Below are 15,792 nucleotides of genomic sequence, written 5' to 3'. Positions count from 1 at the left end.
AAATTGCTTGTGTCCATAATGGGCATCATTAATATATACCCACATGCCAGCTAAGATCAGAAGAGCTTTATTTAACAGCTGGTCTTATGTCTGTGACCCCTCCTGTTGTTAATTGATAAGCCTGAAACATGCACTTGTCAAGGTTCAGAGGCACATTTAGCAAATATGGCAGTAGCCATCGATCATCTTAAGATAAGATATACTTTATTGATCCCAAGTTGGACATTTTTTCGTTACAGCAGCATGTTTAACAGTTCTAAATACGCGGTGGTGTTTATTTGTAAATAATTTAGTATAATCACACAAATTCTGTGTTTTTTATTTAATAATTCTCTGTTCCTCATTTATTGAATGTTCAATGTTTAACAAGGTCAGAGATGAAAAAGATCGGAGATGAAAAACTTGGGTGGCAGGTTCCTACTATAATAGCTTTGTCTGCCACAAAAAAGTAAAAAAAGTAACCACTTTCATTCAACTAGGCCAGGGGTCTGCAACCTTTTTGACCAAAAGAGCCATTTTGCTCCTTTTTCCCCAACATTTTTTTGTCTGGAGCCGCAAAACATATTTTATAGCTTGATAGCTAATAAAGTTGCATTTATTGTTATATCAGAAAAAAACTACAGTTTTTTTGCATTTATTAGGCTATTTATTACATTATATAAAACTGTTAACCTCTAATAAGAAACAAAGAACTCCTATAAGGAGAATTACAAATAATACACAGGCCTACTTTAAAATAAATTAAACACAGCACTTGGGGAGTCCTCTGCACATTTGAAGGAAAAAAAAATATTATTAAAATGGGCCCACTTTGAAATAAATAAAACATGTAGCTGCACCCTAAAACGAGTTAAAGGTAGGGTAGGTAAGAATGGAGAAACCAGCTCGTGTGCGCTAGAATTTGAAAATACACAACCGGGAAAAATCTGCCTCTCCCTTCAGACTTCCTTATAGAGTCCCTCCTCCAACACACACGAACGCGCATTATCAATGAGGCCACGAGATAAATTTGTGCACAGATGGAAGGCTGACAGGCAGGTAGGCCATCCAGTTACTTTAGCCGAGCCGGCTAAAATGATTGTTCGTGCTTTTTAAAGTACTACGGCTTCCAGAGATTAATTGTTGTATGTATTTATTGTCAAAGCATTTCATATATTCATTGCTATCGGGACTTTAAGAGCATTCCATGGAATATAACAAAAAGTGTTTTCTGAAATAAATTACATACCCCATTGAATTATGACTGAAGATCGTCAGCTGTCTTCCTCTCCCGTGTTGTTCCTCGATACGTAAAGGCTGCAGCACCGTTGACAACTTCTCTCTAGATATCAAACATACCGGTAAACCAGCATCGTTTGCTGTGAAAGCATATAACTCTGTCCACACATAATTAAATCCTGTGTTCCTCCGATAAGTTTATTCGCTCATCGAGCCGGGGGTCCCCGCGCGAGCGCCTCCAAGAAAAGGCGCTCGCGCGGGACCGTAGCAGGATGTGACGCATATTTTAGTTGACCTAATTAAAACTGTTTTGTTTTTTATTTATGTGTCACAGTATCACCTCAAAATACAAGATACGAAACATTTTCAACCATGCAACAAAATATAAATAGTCCTACAAATACTTTTATTTTATTTCCATCTTATTTTTGTCTAAGCTCAAGGGAGCCAGAGCAGAGGGCTTAAAGGGCCGCATGCGGCCCGTGGGCCGCGGGTCGCCAACCCCTGAACTAGGCCAGTAGGTAAGGGCTTTCCACTGGATAATAACTGCAGCGATGTATATGTTTTAGCTGAATACACGTTTAACCCTAATTGATGCAGTTAGTCACTTCTTTAATGTTTGTTCTTTCTGATGTAAAGTCAAGGTTGTAACTGTCTGCAATGAAGTTGTGGGGCGCTGAACTGTTCCTTTGATTCTTTTGATATATGATAGTAGTATAGCAGATAGCTTTTTTCTTATTCAAAAGAGGCCTTTAGACCATTAGTTTGTCTGTATGTGTCTCCTATTAATATCTAAGCCTGACAAAGTATTGATATATTGCTTTCCTGCAATGTTAACTACTGTAGGCTATGTTTAAGCACTTATTTTAACTGATATTATACATATGTATTATACTGTCAGGTATTGAACATTCAATAAATAAAGAACACAGAATTATTAAATATAAAACATAGAATTTGTGTGATTATACTAAATGATTTACAAATAAACACCACTGCATATTTACAACTGTTACACATGCTGATGTAACGAAAAAATGTCCAACTTGGGATCAATAAAGTATCTTATCTTATGATGATCGATGGCTACTGCCATATTTGCTAAATGTGCCTCTGATTGGAACAAACCAACACATTCTCACTTATTAGTTTGTCTGTCTGTCTCTCCTATTCATATCTAATAATACAAATATTAAAATTCAATAACGTACTTCAACCACTAGGCTTGATTTCTATCAGCTGTGCACCGTTATGGTGTAAATATCGCCTATCTACCAATTGGATCAAATATAAAATTCAGCCGAATTAGTGTTGATACTGAAAGGAGACGTATTGCGTGAAAAGAAATCTAAGATGTGTTGGAGATTTGGAGGATGTTGCAAACCAACCTCGTCTCCGCGTGTCGTTTGACAAGCTAGGTGAATTCGGGAAAAGGGAGGGATTAAGAAACACCAGAATACAAGTTAAACAATAATCCTGCTTTAATGATATACAGTAACGATACAAATACAAAGAAATCACGAAGCACTCTGCAGAGTACTCCGGGCTCAGGTTCTACCACCCGTGTGAGACAGGTCTCAGGAACGGCCGGTGAAAAACAAGAGCGCGAACCAAAGGAAAACACAGGCTTTCATACTAAAACACAGGAGGTGTGTACGTGCTTTCCCCCAGAGGTCATCTTATTGGCAGAGACCAACACATGGCCTGTCGCACCCAATCAGTGCGACACAGCAGAAGAAACCCGGAAACAAAAAGTCTCATTCAGTTTGACGAAGACCAGACACCTTTTGGTGTCTGGTACGAACCTGCTCTAAACAACAAGTTTCCTTATCTTATTTCACATCTTGCAGCCAGCACACACACATCCCCTTTATGGCCCTTGGTCCCTGAGTCCATCTTCCCCCCTTCAGGTTACCACACACAAGTTAAAAGTATGTTTTAAGATATAGTTGTTCTAGTTGGCTAAATATACGTAATACATGTTAATTACTTTCATATCAATAATAACGAGGAACACATTACCTATGCTCTCAAGCAGTAAAAAGTACCGCACACTCATTTAGCCTGCAGCTCTTCCAGACACTTGAGCTATTGTTCTTTAAGAATATTCCCTGCAGAATCTTTATTTCAAATAAAAGGTTTCACATTGCATATTTCCAGCTTCCTTTACCCATACTGCTATTATTAATACAAAGCAATCAACCACACACATATACTTAAAACAAGTAGATTTCCCTGATCATTTGACATGCTGCTTCCATTTCCCATAGAGTAATAAAACATGTTTAAGCTAATTTCTCCACGATGTTTGTAGCCCTCCAGTACCCACATATGAAAGAATAAAAGCAGAGGAATCAAATAAAACACCAATACAGGAATAGTTGATAAATGATTACACAGGACATCTGATCACAGTAAGAAATACACACACATATTCTCTAGGAAGTGACCCTTGTTATAGGTCCGAATGTCCTCTCCCCTGAAAGTCATGAGTTTTGGTTGATTAACAGAAGTTTAATTGTTCTTGTGGCTTAATGGCTTCCCTGAACTTCCCTTCACCCCAAAGTCAGCTTACTAGGAATGAATACATTTTATTGATAAGCTCAAAAGGACGTTTATCTTGGTTACTGCTGGGTGACCCAAGTCTCCAGGCCTGCAGGATGTGTAGGAGATAAACATTAATTCTACAAGACTTTAACTGGATTATCTGAAAATGTATCTGGGACTTCCCCTGTTAATTGCAAGGACTATTGATAATTAACAGAGAGACCCTAGGGGCCTCTTCTTGGTATCTGCTAGGCAGAAGTCACTCAATGCAGAAATCACAAGTTTAACACATAGTCTATATAAGGTGACATTAAAATGAATATACCAGATTGAATTTTCCTGCCATAACACGTTACTTTAATCCTTCAAATAATTCAAATAATCCTTCAGATGTTGTTTAATTGCTGACATATTTATGATTCACGTCACGTTTTCAGTTTTGGGGGCAGTTCTTCCTGTTTGTCCAGAAGCCTTCTCATCAGGGCTCTATAAATACAGAACTACGGCAGATATGTAATATTTAATGCAGCCGAACCGTGTATTATATTGCCGTTATGTCATGACCTCCAAAGAGAAAAGAAAGCAAACTCGGAATAAAGTATTGTTTTATTTTTTAAAAACTTTTCCGGATTTCACAGGAAACAGGGAGTCCGGCTAACTAAAATGTCCGTGCGGAAACAGCTGGACTCCAATAGATCCGATTACAAAAAATTCCCTCAAAACTCACCTTTTCACTCTTGCCTTCAACTCCTAATCAACTAACCCCTTGCCTTTATTCCACCTAGCTTAGCACTTTCTACTTTTGTTGTTATTTTGTTTTACTTGCTTATAAGCGCTTTGAGCACCAGGAAAAGCGCTTTATAAATGTAATCTATTATTAAATTAAAATAGACTACAAACAGTGTATTCTCAAAGGATTGAAGCATTGGCTAGTTATTTCTTGATGTTTTGTGCATTAAGCATTCTGTTATTAATGTTTTCAATAATGTACTATTATCTCAAGGACCCCTTGTGGGCTGCTTCTGTGTATTTCAATCAGGAGAGACTTCATTTTGTTTAAAGAACATTTATTGACACATGCCATATGATAAATGTTAAGTCTTTGGCGATTAGACCCCAATCCTGAAATGGTATATCTAAAGGGGGAAATGCAGCCGTGAGCATATAGGGAACCCCCCCGGGGTCTAGACACTGGTGATGATGCTGAAGATCTGGATTTGATGAGGAGATGGGATGAAGAGGAGGTGTGATGAGGTCTTTGGATTAGCTCTCCTGGCAGTGGATGTGGTGAGAGGAGGTGGATGGGGAGGAGGCGGGCGGCAGCATGAACACCTGAAATAGCAGCTGACTGCCATTTTAAAGTTTGGCTCTAGCACTGTGATTGGCTGCTGGAGAATGAGGTGAAATGTAATATGTTAAAGAGAACGACTGTGATGAGCTGATTATATGCAGCTGCGGAGTGAATGTATATATATATATATATATATATACCCAGTCTTCCTGAAAGAACTTGCCCTGAGCTTCATTTTACATCAATATGCAATTCACCTGTGAAATTAATTGCCAGTGGCCATAAAACAATGCATACAGGGATCCTTTAAGTCAAAAACAATGTAAGTCTGTTGCAGTTGTTAAACTGTTGCACTTTAATTACATACAAACACCAAATCATTTTTATTTGCATTGCATTGGGATTTGCATGGGGTGGGAATCAGGCTGCTTGCCAGGATGGAGGCCAGGACATTTATAAAATAAAGGGAGGGTGAAGAAGAATTAGTGAGCATTAATACACATTCAATCGATTTTCATTAGGCTACTGTAACATTCGTATACTGTTTTATAAACGTTTGAAGACAAGTGCAGTGTTGTATGAAGTATTTGGTATTCCAGTGTATGGATGCAGCGATTAAAGGTAAGGTATGTAAGTTTGAGAAACCGGCTCGAGTGCGCTAGGATTTGAAAACACACAGCAGGAAAAAATCTGCCACTTCCTTACAGAGCCCCTCGTCCAACACACACGAACACGCACATGACCAATAAGGGCACGAGATAAGTTTGTGCACAGATGGAAGGCTGACAGGCAGGTAGGCCATCCAGTTACTTTAGCCTTTTTGGTCGTGCTTTTTACAGTACTACGCCTTCCACAGAGGATATTTTTGAATGGATTTTTTGTCAAAGCACTTCAGATATTCATTGCTATCGGGATGTTAAGAGCATTCCATGGAATATAAAAAAAGTGTATCTCAAGCCGGTTTCTCAAACTTACCTACCCCACCTTTAACCAATGTCAATTTTAACAGTTCAGCTACACTGAGTGTTTTTGTTCTCACTCTCTAAACAACTACATTATGGTACGTTAAGGTTCCTTACAGCAACTGTTGCTCCTTGACAAATATGGAAAACTGGTTAATCTGGTTAATAAAGGTAAATAGGCACAGCAGCTGAAAATGCCAAAATGTTGTGGAAAGATCTTATAAAACCTCGAATTATAAGTACACATTCATCCATCCTTAGTGTAATAATTGTAAAACCCTGACAAAGGTGATGTTTCCTCAGACTATTATCATAGCATCAAAATGTAAAATCATTGCATTTCTAGAGCCTTACAGCAGAACATTTCAAGTGAATAATAACTATTCCAACAGGCACATTGTATTCCAAGATAAGGGATCAAATAGCATTTGATAGATACGTTTGTTACGTTACAATTTGATCTGCCCAATAAAAGGGGACTGATATATTACCCTTTGTTGTAGTTTACGGTTTCACCACTTGATTGTCACTGTTGTTAATTTGCACATCTGTAGATTAATGAACTTGTGTATAGCTGGTGCTACAGACAGCAGAACTTTTTGCATTTTTCTTTAACAAATGCCACCTAAGATAATGGCGTGCCAACAATTACCACAAATGTTAACAGCACACATAGATTTAATTGTACAAAAGCCAATTAACATACCAAATGGTGCAGGGCTCCCAGTCATAAAGGTGCTCCGTCCCCCCTGTGGCAGGCAGACAAAGACATTGTACATCTATATGTTATTTGAACGTTGAACTTTCACAAGTACTTATAATATATGTATTGTTAGAATAGTTTGCATATATTAAAAAAAATAGTCATGAAAAAAGACATCTGACCGACTAGAGGGATTTACAGGATGTTTACACAAATAGCTTAGTATTGTGAATTGGACAACAGCATTCCTTCAAGGTAAGATAAAGTAATTGCTATACACATTCAGAAAAGTTCTCCAACAGCAAACACTGTCATCCAGGTAATCATTATCCTACCTTCCGGTTCCTTGTCCTTAGTATTTCGCGGACAGGGAACACCTCGAGTTGGTTGTGAGAGCAATCTGTAATTGTATGGAATACATTATTTGCACAAATGTGCAGACCAGGTAAAGTACATTTTGTATAGGGCTCAACTCAGAATGCACAAACATTTCCACTGTGTGACATAAGCACATTTAGTGTTTCCTACTGAGAAATCACAAAAGTTTCAGTTTCAAATCTTAGCTTCTCTGCCATTCCTTCGGAATGTTGCTGTGTGTGCTAATGGACTGATTACATCTTATATTGCTTGCTACTGAGTGGATATGTTTTAGTCTTATATTCATTACATTGGGACTTGAGCTCTGTAGCACTATATTACATTAAGCAAGGATGTGCAAGCTTTTCATTCAATTATAAAGTATAGAAAGGTGTTAATGAATGTGACTTCAGCTTATCAGACAACATACATACAGGTTACTCTGTTGTGTCTTTGTTTTAACTCCAAAATGTGCATGTGTGCAAATCATAAATATAGCATCCACGCATAACATTTGAAGGCAAATATGAGTCCGGCCTTTAATAAATCAATGTTTGGAACGTCTACAAAAATCGCAACATTAACTTACTGATGCTTATGTGGCATCTAAATGAGTAGAATACAAGCTAAACATACCTTTCATTTTGATGGTTCTTTTACGTTGCTGCCGCTTTGGTGGGATTTGGTGTGATGGTTCCTGGTGTGATGGTGGGTGGGTGATGGGAGCCTGGTGTGGTGGTGGATGGATGATGGGAGCCTGGTGTGGTGGTGGGTGGGTAATGGGAGCCTGGTGTGATGGTGGGTGGGTGATGGGAGCCTGGTGTGATGGTGGGTGGGTGATGGGAGCCTGGTGTGGTGGAAGGTGGGTGATGGGAGCCTGGTGTGATGGTGGGTGGATGATGGGAGCCTGGTGTGGTGGTGGGTGGGTAATGGGAGCCTGGTGTGATGGTGGGTGGGTGATGGGAGCCTGGTGTGATGGTGGGTGGGTGATGGGAGCCTGGTGTGGTGGAAGGTGGGTGATGGGAGCCTGGTGTGGTGGTGGGTGGGTGATGGGAGCCTGGTGTGGTGGTGGGTGGGTGATGGGAGCCTGGTGTGATGGTGGGTGGGTGATGGGAGCCTGGTGTGATGGTGGGTGGGTGATGGGAGCCTGGTGTGGTGGTGGGTGGGTGATGGGAGCCTGGTGTGATGGTGGGTGGGTGATGGGAGCCTGGTGTGGTGGTGGGTCTGCTGTTTCACCTGGTTGCTGATCACATGGCACCAAATGTAAGATATAGCTATCGGTTGGGTTGAGTGGGTCTTGGGGTGGTGTTGGTGTGTCAGGGGTCTCTTCTTGATCTGGGTTGAGTCTTGTCCAACCTACAAAGGGTTTGCAGTACAAATCTGTTTAAAAGCCAACATATTTATGTATTTATTATGTATAATACCAAAATGTTGCATTGGTTAGTTATCTGTTCATATATATTTATACATATCCACATCTGTTTATACAACCATTTCATTCATGCCTCCCCATTAGGGATGTTAAGATTCACCAATTCGCATCGGTGCACCGGCATAAACGTTCAAGATGCGAGTGCACCGGTTGAAAGACTGTACATCGGCTACAGTTTGGGTTGAACTCGCGATGCATCGATTGTAGCGTCTTTGCATTGGTAAAAAAACGATTCATTCATATAATATCCCCTCATCCTGTCAGCACTCAGTAGAGACGATCTCTGATCATTGCTTCGCACTATGGAGGCCGAGAGTCTCAGTTATCAACACACATGGAAGTCGAAGAGAAAGAGAAACACAGCGTACCGAAAAATACCTACAAATCAAACGTTTGACAACACTTCGGATTTTTCAAGAAAGACGGTCAACTTGAAAAATCGCTCGCAAATTGTAAACGATACTGTGCCGCTTTAGTAGTACGAGGAATTTAGCGACGCACATGAGGCGACATGGCTGCGGCTGAAAAGAGAAACCTGAAAGTTAGACATATGAGTGAAATCACTCAGTGAGGTGTTCTGTCAGAGAGAGTGGTGTTTAGCTTACAGCAGCCTGCGACGGCCAATAATAGTTTAAATGTTTTCCTTACTGTAAGCAGTTATGAAATACCTGTTTGTGAAAGGTTATTTGCATTCTTTATTGTTCATATAGAACCCACTGCTTTCTGCTCACTGGTGAGTTAGCCTCTGAGTGTTAAGCACATCAGGCTGGCAGCTGTATGGGCATTGCACTATGGTAGTTGTTATTAGCACATTGTTAATCATAGGCAATGCATCCTTAAATTGTTTAACTGTGAGGTGTTATACAATTGTACTCTGGAGAGCTTTTAAAGGTAAAAAAGGTAAAAAATAAAAAGCATGATGGGATGTGCAGTGCTAGTAGAGAGAACCAAATATGTAAAGCACTTTTTTGTTAATGTATGATTTGCTTAATATAAGGAATAAAACAAAAATCCTCTGTCGTATCATAATGAAGTATCATTATTTTGCATCGTGTTGAATCGCATCGTATCGCCCCGTATCGCATAATGTTGAATCAAATCGTATCGAACTGTATCGCAACAGGGGTGAATCGTATCGTATCGCATCGCTTGGTGTTTCAAATGTATCGTTAATGTATCGTATCGTTGGCAACGTATCGAGATGCGCATCGCATCGGCCTCAGTGATGGAGATGCACATCCCTACTCCCTATATTAGTATTTCATTTTACTTTCTGTTTCATCTTATTCTATTTTATAAGTATATATTTGACTTATTCCTGCATGTTAGTTTTGTACCTACGTTGTTGGACTAGTTTCTTCTTGCACTATTTTATTTCTTCTTGTACTGTTTGTATGCTGCATTGTTGGAGGAGCCTGGGAGTTAAGATTGTCATTGGCAACAACTACGCTGTAGCTGTGCATATGACAATAAGACCTTTGGATATTGAATGTTTGAAAACAGGAACATGGAATACACACACATACATAATAAAATATGAAATTAGGCCAATGTGCAAAACATGCAAAAAAAGGCAACCCTAATCAAGCTAAAATGTAAAAAAAAACTCAAATTGATTGAGTATGTTTATAAATGTTTATAAATGTTTACAGCAATCAAACTGATCGCTTCAATATTTGCAAAAGTCAATGGTATCCCCCACACTGGGTTATCATTGGAAAATGGAAGTTTGATCAGTGAACAAAATGTATTTATTTAACTTTTGGCCTGCAATATAATTAAGACTCATATGTGAGATTGTGCGAGAGCTGTCACTGGCTTTATTTCTAGACTTTGTTATCCATATGTGTAGGTGGGAAAGATGTGCTGGGTCAGGTCACTTGAGAAGACGTGTGTGGGGGCCGGAGTGTCTTCAGTGCGCTCTTTGTGCACCACAGAACGCATTGGAGACACAGTCTGGTACTTGCATCTGTTCTGCTATTGTTTACTGCTATTTCATGTTATCTTGGATTTTTTTCATCAGCTCCACAACTGACCACGAGTGTCAGTACTATACTGTTTCAACCATCTCCTCTGCGCTCCGATGGTGGGGAATGTGATGGCGAGACAGTGCTGATGAAATACTAAGTGGAATTTGATTTGAGATTTGAGTTGGCTTACTTCTTTTACAATTGAAAGATGCTTATTAAATTAGTTATGGCTCACAAGCATATGCACAAATAACACTGATGGTTTGAATGTAGGATTTTTAAGAAACGTGTGATATTAACTGAAATTAAATATGTGAGAGGTTATATGTATAATGATGCTTATAACATGTATTTATACAATCTGGCTTAAATTCACCACCTCACAATATGCATAGACAATTTCCCCTGTCACCATAATCTTCTGTCAATTAAAAAAAATATATAGATTACAACTTTTGCATGGGAAGTGGCATACACCTCTTTCAAGCCCTGTTTTGTGCATACATAACAGTTATAAATGAGACCCCAGCTCTTTAAAATGACTCTCTTTGTTGTTTTGAAATAAACAGGACAAATCAACACCACACATTGGACAACAGATAGTCAATATATGCATGAGTGACTCGTGCAGATGGTTATTAAATAAATGCAATCTCACCTGCAACCATCAGATTGTAGATGACCTCCACATTTTCGAGGCATGTCTTGGTGTATGTGGTCAGCTGGGCATGCGTGGGCATCAACACCTTTGTTTTAGATGCCACCCTCTTGCTAGGGGGATACGCCAACAGCAGCAGGGGCTTCAAGCCAAGGGCATGCAACTTTTCCATCTGGGAAAGTAATTGTTGAGAGGTAGAGAGATCAATCAGATAAATACACAAAACTGTTGTTTACATTTGTTGAATTTATCTCCAAGCTTGCCCTGAAGTAGCATCAAAATAAATCATCTACACTAATATCCTGGCATCATAATAAAAACAATGATTTGTTCATAATGTTTTGTTGAATACATTTGGGATTTTTAACTTATGAGACATTTCCTAAACTTCCTACACATAATAGTTAATTCTGTTCGAAAATCATTAATCATGAATTATATTCTCATTAAAGGTAGGGTATGTAAGCTTGAGAAACCGGCTCGAGATACACTTTTTGTTATATTCCATGGAATGCTCTTAACATCCCGATAGCTATGAATATCCGAAGTGTTTTGACAAAAAATCCATAAAAAAAATTAATCTGTAGCAGCCTTAGTACTGTAAAGAGCACAACTAATTATTTTAGCCGGCCCGGCTGTATAACTGGACGGACTACGTGCCTGTCAGCCTTCCATCTTTGCACAAACTTATCTCGTGCCCTCATTGGTCATGTGCGCGTTCGTGTGTGTTGGAGGAGGAGCTCTGTAAGGAAGTGGCACATTTTTTACGGCTGTGTATTTTCAAATCCTAGCGCAGTCGAGCTGGTTTCCCAAACTTACATACCCTACCTTTAATGATACAATTAATACTGTGGATGTTAAACAATACCAGTTAATTTATAATCCTCTGACAAAGTAATAAAACTACTTTTCACACTTTTGGTGAATGAGATAATTCTGTAAACTACATACCAGAATGGCGGCGTCATCAATAACGTGGGACTTGATTCGGTTTTTTGTCATTGATGACAACTCTGTGTTGAAAGCTGTCTTTACAACACATGGGCAAATACAAGCATTTAAACATATTTTTCTAACAGGCACCTCCACTATCCAACTGTGCCGGGGACAGCTAATGTCATTTAGCTGTATAAACTAGGGTGACCAAACGTCCTCTTTTGCCCGGACATGTCCTCTTTTCACGCCCTGTCCGGGTCGTCCGGGGGGGGTTTATAAATTCATGAAAATGTCCGGGTTTCGTGGACTGTTTGCATGTACTTAAATTGACTGGCGCATTGCACAGAATACTACGGTACTCTGTTGCGTGTGTGACGTAATCCCTGAGTCTGAAGCTTTGTGGGCGGCTCTACAACTACGCTGACACACAAACAGAGGAAGGGGACAGAGCGGACCGCCGCTCACATTCACAATGCCAAAGCGCAAATGTACTTTTACAGATGAATTGCAGAAGAAATTCCAAATGTACCGGCCCGGTCGGAACAAATGGGAGGCGGAGTGCACCGTGTGCAAAGCTTGCACATACGTGTGTGTGTGTGTCCAATAAAGGTGCAGGCGATCTTAAAGCGCATATGGACACAGACAAACATAGGAAAGCTGTGCAAGGTGAGAGTTTGTCGGCAAAGTTGACAGACTTCTTTGTTAGACCAGGCAAAACAGAGGATGCTGTAAATGCAGCGGAAGGTGCGTTTGCATTTCACACTGTGAAACATCACAACAGCTACAGATCTATGGATTGCACAAGTGCCTTGCTAAAAAAAGCATTTCCAGACTCTGACACTGCTAAAAAATTCAGTAGTGCGCGCACTAAAACCGAAGCCATTGTCAATGATGTTATAGCGCCCCACTCGATAGATGTCGCACATGAAGCACTCAAAGAAATCCAGTACTGTGGTGTTTCTACAGACGGGAGTAACCACGGAGCAGTGAAAATATTCCCAATCATAATCCAGTACTTTGACTGGAAGAGGGGTGGCATGCAAACAAAATTAATCGAGTTTAAAGACACACCAAATGAGACAGCAGAAACCATTGCACAATATCTCATTGAAACATTGGCAAAAAACAATTTGTCTGAAAAATGCATTGCATTTACTGGCGACAATTGCAACACAAACTTTGGAGGAATCCGACGTGATGAAGGGGGAAAGAATGTGTTTGCAAATTTGAAGAGGTTGCTGCTGAAGAACACTCTGATCGGTGTGGGTTGCCCAGCACACATATTGAATAATTGTGTTCATCATGGGGCAGAAACAATAGATATTGACCTTGAGAATATCATGTTCAAAATCTACCAGTTCTTCCACATTTACACTGTGCGCACTGAGAGCCTGAAGGAGTACTTTGATTTTGTTGACATTGAATACAGAAGGATGCTTTCTCACAGCAAGACTAGGTGGCTGTCATTGTTCCGAGGCATTGAGAGGATGATACAGATTTTTCCAGCCTTAAAGACATTCTTTCTGTCTCAGCAAAAACCACCCACAGTGATCAAGAAGTTTTTTGTAAACGAATTCAGTGAGATCTACCTCTGGCACATGCACTCACTCATGTCTGCGTTCCACACCCACATTCAAGACATGGAAAAGGAGAAGAACTCCACTATGGAGGTAAAGAAAATAATGAACAGCATCCACACCATTCTTCTTGAACGCAAGAGCAACAACTTCATGTCCCTTAAAGTTAAGGGACTACTGGCACAAAAGCGTAGTGATGGACTTGGTAAGGAATATGAGCAGTTCTGTGCTGATGTGCAAGGCCTGTACAGTACATGTCTGGAGTATCTGGAGAAGTGGATGACTCCCATGGAAGAGTTCTCCACATTCACGTGGATGGATCTGAGTGAGCCACCAGAGTGGAATGATGTGGAGGCCTGCATCAAGTTCCTAGGAGAGAAGGGGGTGGTAATTGGTGATGTCAAGTGTTTTGACCAGGTCACCAATCTGAAGAGATTCACAGAAAGGTGCAACCGTGATGAGGAGTTCAGTGGCCTGCAGGTGCACCAGAAGTGGACCAAATATTTTGAGAAGGCCAAAAGCATTGCATGTTACTCAGAACTACTGAAGATTGCACAGTTTGTCTTTGCACTTTCCTCTCACAATGCAAATGTTGAGAGGGTTTTCTCACTGATGCAGAGCCAGTGGACCAAGGAGAGGAACCAGCTGTCTGCTGAGTCACTGAAGGGAATTCTATTTGTGCAATACAATTTGAAAGACATGTCTTGCAAAGACTTTCATGCTTATTTGTTGAGCAACCGAAACCTGCTGGGAAAGATCAGCTCCACAGCTAAATATCGATGGGCAGACAAGGAGGATGAAGAAGAAAAGCAGGATGAAGAAGATTGAAGTATGCAGCTATGCAGAGAGAGAAAGCTATGTAGCCGTGGGAGAGAAACTTTAAACTTTTAATTTTAAATTGGGACCCTAGAAAACTGTTTGAAGCTAGAAATATGTGAAAAGTTGTCGTTTCACTGTGGTTGTTTACAATGACAGGGCCTGGAATTGTGTTTACAAACATTTAAAGTAGGCTTATATTTGGTTCATGGTGCCTCAAAATGTGTTTGGTTTGATTTAGGTAATCAAATGTTATGTTAGGTTATGTTCACTAATGGAAATTATGCAAATGTGAAATCCAAAACTGCATAGTGCACTTTTAAAATAATTACATTAGTATCTTTGTGAGGTTACGGTTTTATTGTTTACATTGACAAGATACAAACAGATTATTTGTTAAAGCTGGATTTTCTATTTTCTACTATTTCATATATTTTGTTATTTATTTTTGTCTAGTAAGACTTGAAAAGAGAGCTATTATTTTGTTACAGATTGATGTTTAAGTTATTCTTGTGCATTTGAGATTTGTCAGAGATAATTTTAGGTATAATAAAGCATGTTGATTGTTGAGTAACCTTGGTTTGGTGTGTCTTTGGTTATAGAGAGATATTATTGTGTTATATACAGTAAAATAATATAAATAATAATTGTATATCCATACAGAGGAGGCATAATTTAAAACAATAAGGCATCTTTGAGTAAACGTTGAGTATCATTAAGTATCTCGAGGCTGGGGGCAGCATGTCCTCTTTTTTGGAAATCAAAATATGGTCACCCTAGTATAAACTATAAATTTTATCCAGCTACAAACTTTGACCGGAAAGCCGGAGGCTAGCTGAACGTGGCCGCTGGCTTGCGCGTAGCCTATTGTAAAAGCTAAACACACTACAAAAATCAACATAATATCCAGGAATGAAACGCTATAGAGACTGTGCTACAGTGGAATAAATAAAAGCAATATCATTTCGTGTTTTAAAGAAATAAACTCCCCTTGATTTTAGATACTTACTGTAGTCCGTTGTGAGATGAAATGAATGAAAGTGACGTGATCGTGGGCAACGTCACTGCCGTCAAGCGCGACATAACGTTGCCGTGGTAACGACGGCATCTTCTGGTTTATCGTTGTTATAAAAAAAATGATTATTATTACTATTAATGATCAAATATGAATTTAATTGTCTTTTAAATAACGTAAACTAAAGGGAACAATCTATTTGACACAGCTGAAGCTCTGGCCTTCCTTAGAAAATAACTAATTTAATAAAAATGCACCGTTTTTTGAGAACAAACATTGGTAAATAATGCACCATAATACATTCTGACGA

At 39.5% G+C, this 15,792-nt stretch overlaps 1 protein-coding gene across 1 annotated transcript; it reads right to left on the bottom strand.

Moving 5' to 3' along the window:
• Positions 1-4,835: 4,835 nt before the first annotated feature.
• Positions 4,836-12,786, bottom strand: LOC307019889 (uncharacterized protein). Its single transcript, XM_079650991.1, has 6 exons — positions 12,090-12,786; positions 11,139-11,310; positions 7,715-8,434; positions 7,057-7,121; positions 6,725-6,767; positions 4,836-5,481 (listed from the first exon to the last, which is right to left on the bottom strand). Exons 1-6 carry the CDS (start codon positions 12,138-12,140, stop codon positions 5,477-5,479), a joined length of 1,056 nt encoding a protein of 351 aa, XP_079507117.1. The 5' UTR covers positions 12,141-12,786; the 3' UTR covers positions 4,836-5,476.
• Between the last annotated feature and the right edge of the window lie 3,006 nt (positions 12,787-15,792).

This window comes from Notothenia rossii (genome assembly GCF_949606895.1).
Source record: "Notothenia rossii genome assembly, chromosome: 9".
Lineage (NCBI taxonomy): Eukaryota > Metazoa > Chordata > Actinopteri > Perciformes > Nototheniidae > Notothenia > Notothenia rossii.
The sequence above is the reverse complement of the archived record's forward strand: the minus strand, read 5'-3'. Positions and strand labels throughout refer to the sequence as shown.